The 11,233-nt window shown below is 39.9% G+C and overlaps 1 protein-coding gene across 2 annotated transcripts in view; it reads right to left on the bottom strand.

Annotated features, from left to right (window-relative positions):
- Window positions 1-805: 805 nt before the first annotated feature.
- The window catches only part of tp53i11b (tumor protein p53 inducible protein 11b), a 36,960-nt gene continuing 26,532 nt past the window's right edge, over window positions 806-11,233 (bottom strand). For both annotated transcript variants that reach the window (XM_038705919.1, XM_038705920.1), the window contains 6 exons: window positions 10,540-10,681; window positions 6,440-6,498; window positions 6,218-6,266; window positions 5,743-5,839; window positions 3,898-3,999; window positions 806-3,341 (listed from right to left, as the gene is read on the bottom strand). In XM_038705919.1, the coding sequence (XP_038561847.1) occupies window positions 3,208-3,341; window positions 3,898-3,999; window positions 5,743-5,839; window positions 6,218-6,266; window positions 6,440-6,498; window positions 10,540-10,668 (570 nt within the window). In that variant the 5' untranslated portion in view covers window positions 10,669-10,681 and the 3' untranslated portion in view covers window positions 806-3,207. The remainder of the gene's footprint in view (window positions 3,342-3,897; window positions 4,000-5,742; window positions 5,840-6,217; window positions 6,267-6,439; window positions 6,499-10,539; window positions 10,682-11,233) is intronic.

Below are 11,233 nucleotides of genomic sequence, written 5' to 3'. Positions count from 1 at the left end.
CACACTGTTGGCTATCAAATCAGTGTATGTATATACCTGTGGCGGAAAATCTCACCCTTGCTGCTGGGCATCACTTATACAACAAGTTTCAAGAACATTTGGCTTTGAGTGGAGTTACACTGGATGTTTTGAGTGTGTGGAACGTTTTTCTCAACCTTATGATAACCAATGTCTAAACTGGATATTTCTGGTCTTTCAGTATGTTTGTGTAAGTGGTTGATTTGTCAGATTTTTAAGTGACTACCTTTAACATAATGTGAACATATTATCATTTAAGTAGACAATTGAGGTTCCATGTAGCTGCTTAATAAGTGATACAATTTACATCAGAAATCACCACATCCTTACTTTGACTGTTTGACATTACATTTTGATGATTTGAAGTTGTGGGCTGCAGTATCTAGCAGGAACTGTACTAAAGCTGAAACAATTAGTTGATTAATTAACAGAAGATTAATCTCCTATGGCTATTTGGATAGTCAATTCATCATTTTAGTTAACTGTCAAATAAAAATACCAAATAATCTCTGGTTCCAGCTTGTAAAAAAATGAGGATTTGCTGATTCTCTTTGTCATATGTGACAGTAGGCTGAATATGTTTGGTTTTGAGACTGACAAAACAAAACAAGGAACTCTAAGATATCACATTGTGCTTTAGGAAATTGTGTTTGTGGGAAATTGTGATTTTTCACTATTTTCTCACATTTTATAGACCAAACAATGAATTGATTGAGAAAATAATCAGATTAACAGTTTATTGCAGCCCCAGAAAAGACAAGGAACAAAGATGATTACTTTTGAAGTCTTCAAAGTAAACAATAGTGTCCTTTATTTCAAACTAAATAGTGGAAATCAATAACAATTTATTTTGAATATAGCACATATATACATAAAAACACAATGCTACAACTTTAAACAGTTTGACCTGGTTTGCTATTCACAACAGTACAAATATCTGTATGTTGGATCTACATCAGGGAACATATACTGTAGCTCAACTTACCAATGTAATATTTTGACTAATTTACGTCGGAGAACCAGGAGGATGAAAAGCTTATTTCTTTGCCCCCCCCCCCCCCCCCAAACACTGCCCATCTCTCCTAAAATAACCCACTTTACAGACCTTTGAACATTTCCCAAGGCTGATGATTTGAGGCCAGTAGTATTGACGGAAATGGAACGACATTTTTCTTGAACTCCATAATTACCATGCTAGCCAGGACAGAGCAGTAGGTTGGTGCACACAATGTCACTTGGGAGAGCTGCATCTAATTAAACGCTGGAGAAAGGATAATTACAACTTCTCAGGAGTACGGGAGACCTCACCCATGTTTCACGTTCCCTATCTGAACTGAAGGCTCACCCAAGTAACAAGCACATCTGCCTTCAGTGCTGGAATCACAACTGCAAACCCTCAATCACTCTGACCTCAGGACCACTCCCTTCTAGGGCAGGACTGAACGTGGTCGTTTGCAACAATATGGACCACCTTTGGAGGAGACCTAAAAAAATGATGTTTCAAGTTAAATTTACATAATCAGTCGACTATCTGTGTCTTCTTGACTGGCCTTGCAGAAGAGTATGACTTGCAGCTGGCACATCTCTAAAACGCTGAGCTTACCTGAGGGCGTGCTAAGAATTGGGAGGTAGAAAATGTATTGAATTTACTTAATGGATAAAAACTGTTGGGTTATAACCGTTTTAAAGCACGTATAGTTTAACTGTCCTATAAATGTATGTTTTTAGGCTTTTAGCTTGTGCATCCATTCACCACAATTTACCATCTTAATTTATCAGCCTTGCGATCTAGTTAGTGGCAGTCTGCTACACAGTTAGAGCTATTTATTGTGCTGGATTTCATTGCATGCATGACGTCTAAAAAAAAAACACACGTCACTTAAATAGGTACAAAATAAGACATGCCGAGAGAAAGATCAACCTTTGAAAATCATTGAACTTATACTGAACAAGTTCCCTGTTCGGTTCACAAGAACACCACATAATAGTAAATACTTTTATTTACATTTATACTGGTAAGATGCAGTGTTGATGACACTTTTAAGCAGTTTTAAGGCAAGGCTAAGGATATGGTCAATGTAAAAAAAAAAAAACACTGTGCTACATCACTAAAGAGGAACTAGCTCAGATTTGTTAGCCCCACACACTGACATGCTCGGCTTGTGATACTAGACTTACAATAAAGGTCAAAATATTAAATACTTCCTGCCTAAAGGGTGCACACACAACAAGGAGAAAACTACACTGCTTCTCTTGTAAGAGTGAGTTCCCCTGTGCATTTATCAACGTTACATTTAGTAATCTCAGTAGTGTAAATATTCTGTACAAAACAATACCTATTCACTTTGGTAGAACTTCTTGACTGATACCTCAAGGAATAAAAAAATTGCTTCGTCCCTGAAAAACGTTAATATTCAGCATTTCTTTTGGGGTAGTCAAAATCTGATTGATGATGGGCATGATTGAGAGTAAAAACTGACCTTTAGGAGTTTCCTCGGTGTGCTAAGTTTAGCTTATCTGATTTCACCTGAATCTTACACTAAGCACGGTTAATGCTTTATCCATTCAATGTGTTCACCGGAGAGCTGTCAGAGAAGCATACAAGGGCACAGATATTCAGACTTTCACTTTAGCATACACACAGAGTTAACATAAACAGCATCAAACCCGAAACACAATTATAGCACAAACTCATGGTTCTTGAGCTTGATTAAGTAGTGGTGTCAAGATGCAACATCTCGACAGATAACACTAAATACCGAATCTGGAAATCATGTAGCTGTACATGAACAACATAGTTGGATGTTTGAAATCACTCTGTACTGTACATATTAAATCATAGGTCACACGAGAACGCAATGCATTACTTCTTCTTCTTTATAATGACAGCACTCAGAAGTGCACAAAGGAGGAATGTGTGTCAAGAGGGTCTTGACCTCACAGCCCAGTGAAAGAGTAATTCATGTTCACTATGAGGTTTCTTGTTCTTGATGTAGAGTCTGGAATGTGAGCCTGTGCTCATCTGTTGAATACTGAGGGTTATAATAGGCTGGGTCCCATGGAAGGTGTCAGAGGGCATCCACTCGCAATGTAATGCTCCAAGCCCAATTAAATAATATTCCAAACCTTCTGACCCCACGTTTGTGATCTGTGCTCAGCTGTCCCCTCCCTGGAAGTATCACAGTCATTTCAGATCTTCTTCGGCTTACGGCCCAGGTGGTAGTAGTAAGCCATGGTGACCACCAGGAAGAGCACTCGACTGAGGAGCAGGAGGATGGCAGAATTGGGCAGGATGCCAATCTCCATTAAGGTGATGGATGTCACTGAAAGCACAGAGCAACATTTAGTACTTTACATTTCTAAAGATCTTTATTATAAGCACAATGCACATTGCACATGGTATTCCCTGCATTATTAAGCTAAAAGGATAGGTTCTGTCGCAAAACAATACTCAAATGAGTTATCTGTAGCTGCAATTGTGAGTCTGTGTTAAACAAATCAAGTGGGTATCATTTAAAGTTTGTCTTTTTAGTAAAAATTTCCCTGCTTGTGTCTCCCTGGTCAGTGTTTCTTTCCTGAGCTGGTTGGAGGGATTTTGTACTGTAACTTTAGAAGAAACCAACTTGATTTGCAACTGCTGAAGCCTCATTAGCTTGGAGGTAATTTTTCCTCATAACAAAGTCTAGCAAATCAAAAATAGTTTCAATGTACATACAGGAATGTTAGTGTTGTTTTAAGATAGACTTGAAAACATGTGAACCTCTCCTGCAATATAATGCAAGGCTGTGATTCCACACACTGAACACAAGAGGGCAGTATCGACACAAACATTTGCAAAACTCTGTGAAAAAGAAATAATGTATTGAAAAGTTGAATTACCTAGAAACTGGACCGCAAAGTAGCAGGCTTCACTAAGCAGAGTCCACTGAATGACAATCTTCTCTGCTGTGTAGAGACCATTCCACATGATGAGGGCCAGGCCTGGAAAACGATGTGAAAAAAAGGCATTTATAGATTCTGGGGCATGGGAATGAAAACAAGACAAAAATCAAGAAGAAGCTCAGGAAGGAAGACTCCTACATGTCCGAGAGCAGTTCCACTCACAAAACTACTATGAGAACAGTTTACTTGCAGCTGTACTCCAACTGTAATCTGTGATCCCATAGCCACATGGCAATAATTGGCCTATTGATTCCATTGAATGCTCTGACTCATTTATTCTGATAAAAGCCTGTGCTCAATCATTTTATTGCCTGCCTTTCTTCCAGTTAATTTTCCTGTATTTCACTCCTACCCCCCCACACACACACACCAGTGAGGCGACAGAAACGAGCAGGGGTGGGCAGAAGGGTGGGAGGGCTGATGGACTGCACACTCTCCCTGCCAGGTTCCATCTGTGTGGCAGATGAGACCCTATCCTTCGCCCCCTTTACTGCTCCTTGTCATCCTTTTTCTTTGCTAATCTCGACAGCCCTGCTGCCATTTAAACTAAAGAAGCCCTTATTTTATTGGCCTTATGAGATTGAAAGCTGGCTCATTCATATCTTCCTCCACAGTTCCATTTTGTGTTTAAGGTTTGATCGCCCTTCAGGCAATGCAGTAATCATTCAGAGGGTTGTTTATTTTATTTTATTTTGAGATATGCACACAATGTGTTAGATCATAGTATGAGGGTTCACCTTAGTATTCCCATAAATGTCTTGTGAGGAATGAGAAGGAGGATATGTTAGATAGATACAATCTTTTGTGCTCCTATGTCTATATAAGGTCTGGGTGCTGATGTGTTATGGCCTGACTAAGCTGAAAGAGGCAAAATGGACTGAATATATGCTAAGCTTTTGCTCTCACCATTCTTTATATTTTCGCTTAATTTCACATCAAAGCTCAACCTGTGTGCAACCTGCCTCTCCATCACAGTCACTTTGTGCTTCTTCACACAGTGTCATCACAAACCCTGCAATCACTAAGCGAGTTACTAACTCGCCGTTGTGCCTGACAGCCTCGTTTTGAATTCCATTAAGCTAATCGCTCACATCTCCAGTGTATTTTTTGGGTGAGAGTGGAACAAATCACAAATGCCATAATTACCTGGCCTATTTACGAGCATTGATTGTCTCCTGTGGGTAGTGGCACAGAAGAGTAAAAAAAGCTAAATTTTTTGAGCAAGCGAGCTTCAAAATTTAACTGTAGAGTAATACACTGCCTACCCTCTGAGTTCTAGGCTAGTGTACATACACTGTCCTGCCATCCCTCATTGCGTTCCCACTGGATTTAGACCTGATACATGAGGCCACAGAAACAGAGGCAACTAGAGCCTTTCAGTATTCTGAAGAATCGGTCTCTGTACCCATCAAGCTCTCATAGTGAACTGTAGATGCAAAGAACTGAATGCAAGTATACAGCCTCTGTTTATAGCCTGAAGGAATGATTTTGCAACAACAAGAGAGCTTTTTGTACATCATCATTATGTATGTGTTGAATTGTGATGAATGCATTAGAAGGCATTTTCACAAGAGGCCACGTGCAGTTGAGCAGTGTATATTTTTAGCACGTAAATAAATATTAAAATGTTGTATGTCAGCGTCACTGCAGCACAGTGAATGTACTCCCTCATGCAGAGCTACACTATAATCATTGTACTGGAGCAATGTATGAAGACGCATATGCAGCTTTATGTTCTTATAATCTGTGCATCTTTCTTGCGTCTTAGGAGCGAAGACTTACTAAGCAGTGCTCCTCCATAAAGGCGAATGGAGAGGTTAGTCGTGGAGAGCTCCTCCTCGAAAACAACCTCATATAGCTGGTTGGGAAACACCAGGGCCTGTGTAGGAAAACAAGAGCACAACTCTGTCATATCAGCACAACAGCATTCTGTCCTCCCAAAATGCCCTCAAAATGCAGCAGCATTGACAAAGTCTTCCTGTGTGTGAGTTACAATCACTGCATATGCCCTGAACAGTGAAGATATTGAGCATGTAGGCGATATGGGCCGACAAAGACGGAGCTGTTTCTCCAGATGTCCCTCACTGATAAGTTGGGAAATAATCTATGGTAACTGCTTGGTTTGCGTAACATGATTTTTCCTATTTCTAAAATGTGTGCTTCATCTCCTACGTCTCTATGCTGATTATTAAAATGAAGACTGTGAATGAATGGGAAACAACTTCTTCACTGTGTTGATCATTTAAGCAACACTTACCATCAGGGCCATAACTGTGAACCCCACTGCTGAGATGAGTATCCACACCCTAAGAAGAGAGAAATTGCATGAAATACTGTATCCTTACTGCAACCAATACTGATTGTAAATTTGTTCTGTCAGAGTTTACACCGTGTTGAACTTTACTGGAAGTGTTACACAGATTACATCACACAATGTGCTGTGTTAACTGTGAGCTGCTCTGAGCAGTTGATATCTCACCTCAGCCCAATGGGCTCTCGCACTGCGAACTTCAACTCATTTCCGAGCATCTGACTAATCTGTGTGAACAAGACAAGACAAAAGAAAAAAAGGAAAGGAGTTCTGAGAAGGGAAATGTTCCAGCAATCATGTCATCTTAACAAATATCTATTAGCCAGACTTTAACAAAGCATCATATAAGCAAGGATAAAGTGCTCTCAATGAAGATGCATTTCATGTTGTCAACACATCTGTAGCAAGCTATTGGAAAGAAGCACATTAAACAATGCTGTGGAGAAGAAAGAAAAGAGAGACTAAGTGTCAAAGAAGGGCCTATTAAGATGTTAATTAGACACTGTAAATGTCTTCACCCCCTTAATCACCCCTTGAAGATTATGAGGGTATGTCATAACAACATCCTGCAGTGAATTCTGGATGAATAAACAACTAACAAGTCTATGCCAGAAGAAAAGCTTTACTTGCTACAAATTAACTTAATCCCAGCAACACAAGTAATTTATAATCCTGAGAGCCTGAAGCATTTACTGGAAGAAAAGTTTCCAAAAGCAATTGTTCATTCCAATTGTATAGAAAAACGGGTTAATAGTTCATGAAATGCCATACCGAACGAATCTTATCATACAGCAACACTATAGACACAAGTGTTTCCTCTGATGATATGTTAGGATAAGCATTTCTTATAACAAATCCTAGAAGATGCTGAAATGCTAATAAAACGCTGCACCATCCTGCACTGATATCTTCACATGGACACCCTCCCCAAAATAAAAACAAATATAAAAGCATCCATACTCTGTGACTCCATTTCTGTTCAGTCTGATATAAAAAAGCATCTTAACATTCATCTCTAACTGTCGATAACACAGAAAATGTATCATTGGCACATCTGATAATCCGTTAATCATGCAGGTCATTTATCAAACAAAATAATAAACATTTGCTTTTTTTGTTGCAGCTTTAAAAATTGGAGCTTTTTGGCTTTTTGCTTCTCTATAGCATTCAATATGCAACATGTTCCAAGTGCAAGGAAAGTTATATAAAATGGAAAGAAACAATCTAAGTGCATTTACAGACGGTTACCCACTGATAAATTACAATTGTTGAATTCCTTCATCCAAAGCCTTCAGGTCCTACCACTCCCCTAACACGTTTGATTTCCCTTCATCATTAAACAACTATTTCTTCAACAACTTTTCTTGTTTTGCAGTGAGCCATAGCATCACTAAAACTAAAAATACACAGAAGCATGAACACTACTAAGACAGAGAAGATGAATCATTTCACAGTTTTTACAGCCAACTCACTATCAATTGGAAAGTAGTTTTCTGCTTGACAAGTCCGTGAAATGTCAGGAAACAAAATGGAAACAAAATGATTCATGTCATACTAGAAAGATCAAGATGAGGGTTTTCAAGGGTTTTGCCTTCTACCATTTCCAACATATTACTTGTTACTGTGCACTGCATCTGAAAAATTTCCCAAAACAACTGACAAATGTTGTCGACATCAAAATGTTGTGGGAAATATCCTTGGTTAACAACCGAGAGGTCCATCCATCCATCGTCAACCGCTTATCCTGCGTACAGGGTCGCGGGACCGTAACCAAGAGGTTATGGTTTAAAATATCATAAATTATGAACTTTATTAAAAGGCAAAAACTGGCTGATGTTACTTGCAAGACATGCCATCGCATTTGACTTTACTCTTTAGCTAACTATCTACCTCTGACTAAGGGATGAGAGATCTATCTAATAAGCATTTCATGGTGTGATACAGATTTCACCCATATCAAAACAACTGAAAACAAATAAAATAAAATATTCTTGAATGTGTTCATTTGCAGCATTCTGCCATGCATTCACACACAAATGGAGTGAAGAAGAGAAGAGAGAAAGATATGAAGCTATTTGATGAGTCGTAATTGAAAGGGAAAAAAAGGAATCAGATTTAGATTCTAAAACATTTCCTCTTGTCCATGGCTGCTGCTAGCTTTGATCTCAGAGCAGAGCCCTTAAGAAAAGAAAATATTAAGATAAAGAGTTGCAGACTACACCCATTACACATTTTTTTGCACTGCTGCATAAGTGCCTGTACATGAATCAATCTGTGCCAGCGGTGATCATGTGACCAGGTGAATCAGCGTTCCTGTGCCATGGTTGCAGGGGCTGGTTTTGACAGGAACACATAAATATTCATGACCGGTATGAAAAATACTCAAAGGGAACTGAGCGTCAACCGATGGCACACGGCTAGACTGTGGTGGAAAAGAGCGGAAGGGAGTTGAAGAGAGAGGGAGAAACAGGAAAAGGAAGAAATACACAATGCTGTTTGTGGAGAGACGCTTAATCACAGCTGCTTTGGCCTGGCCTTGCCATCAGTCACTCAGTAGCTACATTCAGTAAACAAAGGGCAATTATTCTGCCAGAGAAAGAAAAATATTTAGGAGAATCGGATATCCACCCAACCTAAAAAGTGTCATTTGATTGATGGATGTTGTCAGTTTGTGCAGTCACAACATCAAAATGGGGATCACCATTCCCTATGGGACATAAAATATGCAAAGAACACTGTAGTTTGTCTTACTTATGGAAGCCTGGGCTTGTAAGAGCTTGGTTGTTGCCTTGACCTGTGCACTAATGGTAGTATATAAGTAGAAGCTGACAGTGTCATAACGGGCAAGAAGGTCAATTTCTCTAGGCACATTGGGCTCACATCTGGACGCAGAAATACAAAGCCTCTCTCACTCACTGAAGTATAAATAATGTTATCTCTAAGCAGTTAAAGAGGCAGGAAGAGACAGCCAGAGGACTACAGCACTTCCCTCCTTTGTTTACAGGGACCACTGGGATAAAGTCGACTGTTTCCCCACCAAACCAGCTCTTGCTATGGAGCTAACCATCCCGTTAGATCCCATAGGATTACCACAAACACTTGTGGCAAGGATAAATACAACATAACAAGAGTAACAGCAGAATGCAGTAGAAGTGAAAAACTACATTGTAGGAGGAACAATTTATTTTCTAAATTAGGGTCAATGCCACAGTTAAATAGGTACCTACTATTCAAAACAGCACGTACAATAGACCACATTAACCAAAGCATTGTGTTACTATCCTTTGGATAGACTGTTGCTGAATTGCTATTCAATCATTACAGCCAGTACCTAACCTCAAGAATCCCTCTCACATTAAATAAGCTGTGCTGGCATGGATGCTGAGGCATTAAGTCTTTCTTTCTCAGTATATGTATCGGTCTCCATCAGAATGCGTTATGAGAGCGATCTGAGTGGCAGATGTCTGGGTTAGGCTACTTGCTAAAACATTGAGAGAGAAAACAAACACTCAGGAGGGCTGAGAAAAGGAGGCCGACATCTCATCACAAACTACCAGCCACCAACGTATGCCTAGTCCCTTCTGTTCTGTTCCCTTCTCCCACTTGCCTGATTAATATTTCAGTGATGAACAGTCTGCCCTGCCGATGATCATTCTAATGCAACTGATAAAAAAAATCTTTGCGATCTTTATATTTGAGCCCTCTGAAAGGGAACGAGAAATGACTGTCTGCAACAGTGCAGCTCAATATAGTGTTTTAAGTGTTTCTGCTTCTCCTGGCACTATCCAGCATGCGTGCTGTTATGTTTTTTGGTATACACATCACTGTGCGCTGCCCATATGAATGTGCAAATACATGTGAGGCAGGAATATAATGCATGAGATGCAGAGAGTGTCCCAGGGGAGCCGGTCACATCTCAGTGGAGCTGCTGGAGCTCATGGGATTAGGTGATCTAGATTCACTGAAGCATAAGCAGCAAATGCACACAATGGGACACTATGGGAGTGATGAGCCAATTAGCATCCCATTGTGGCTTTTAAAAGGAATCCATAGCCCTTCTCAGGGTGAAGGGATGCATTTGTGGTTGAATTTACTTTTGCTTTTTCATTCCTGCAATTTTATTAATTTGAGGAATGAACAGGTGCTAAAATGTTTAACTAATTTTGTTGAACTAATGCATCTGTTATTTGCCATTGTTTCCTGCATTACTGCCCGTATTGAATAAAAAAAGAATAAAATTAATAAATAATTATCTGACGTAATCTGACCTTTGAGCGGTGCACTTCGCCATCATCATCCTCGCCGCCGACTCCAAGGATCTTCCGGCTCTTCAGGCGGCTTATCAGGTCTGTCTGACTGTGCTTCTTCATCAGAGGAGGGTGGGGTTTAGACGCCATGGTGCACACACACCTGACACAGAAGCGGAAAGACAGATGGACAGATGAGCGGTGGGTGCATGGCAGTATTGCTGGAGGAAATGAATGAATAAATGAAATAAGAAAGAGTAGGAAAGAAGATGGGAAAATGAGAAAATAATGAAAATATAAATTTGAAGCATCAGTGGTGCTTTTCCTCAGTTATTACCCCTCGCTCTGAGATGAGTACAGATATGAAGAGGTATGTCAATCTACCAATAAACCTCTTGAGGACGTGACTGATGCAACACAATTACACAACACATAGGTCTAGCAAATACAGGCAACCCATAAAACCTTCCTCTGGAGTCAGACTGGAAACAGGAGCCAGATGTCATCTAGGTGCCTGACATTGACACAGGCTATTGCTTCACACACACACACACACACACACACACACACACACACACACTTAAATGGAGCTGTGCTCTCTGAAAACTGAGGGTCTCAAGTTCAAGTTCGACTGATGACATGTGACTCATTAAGTGAAAGGTGGTTTAATGTTGGCATGTTTTGTCTACACAACAACAAGAGTGTCCGCCCTGCT

This window comes from Micropterus salmoides, unplaced genomic scaffold (genome assembly GCF_014851395.1).
Source record: "Micropterus salmoides isolate LMB-PRFRI ecotype aquatic unplaced genomic scaffold, ASM1485139v1 Ms_hic_scaffold_8, whole genome shotgun sequence".
Taxonomy (NCBI): Eukaryota; Metazoa; Chordata; class Actinopteri; order Centrarchiformes; family Centrarchidae; genus Micropterus; species Micropterus salmoides.
This window is presented reverse-complemented; position numbering and strand designations above follow the sequence as displayed.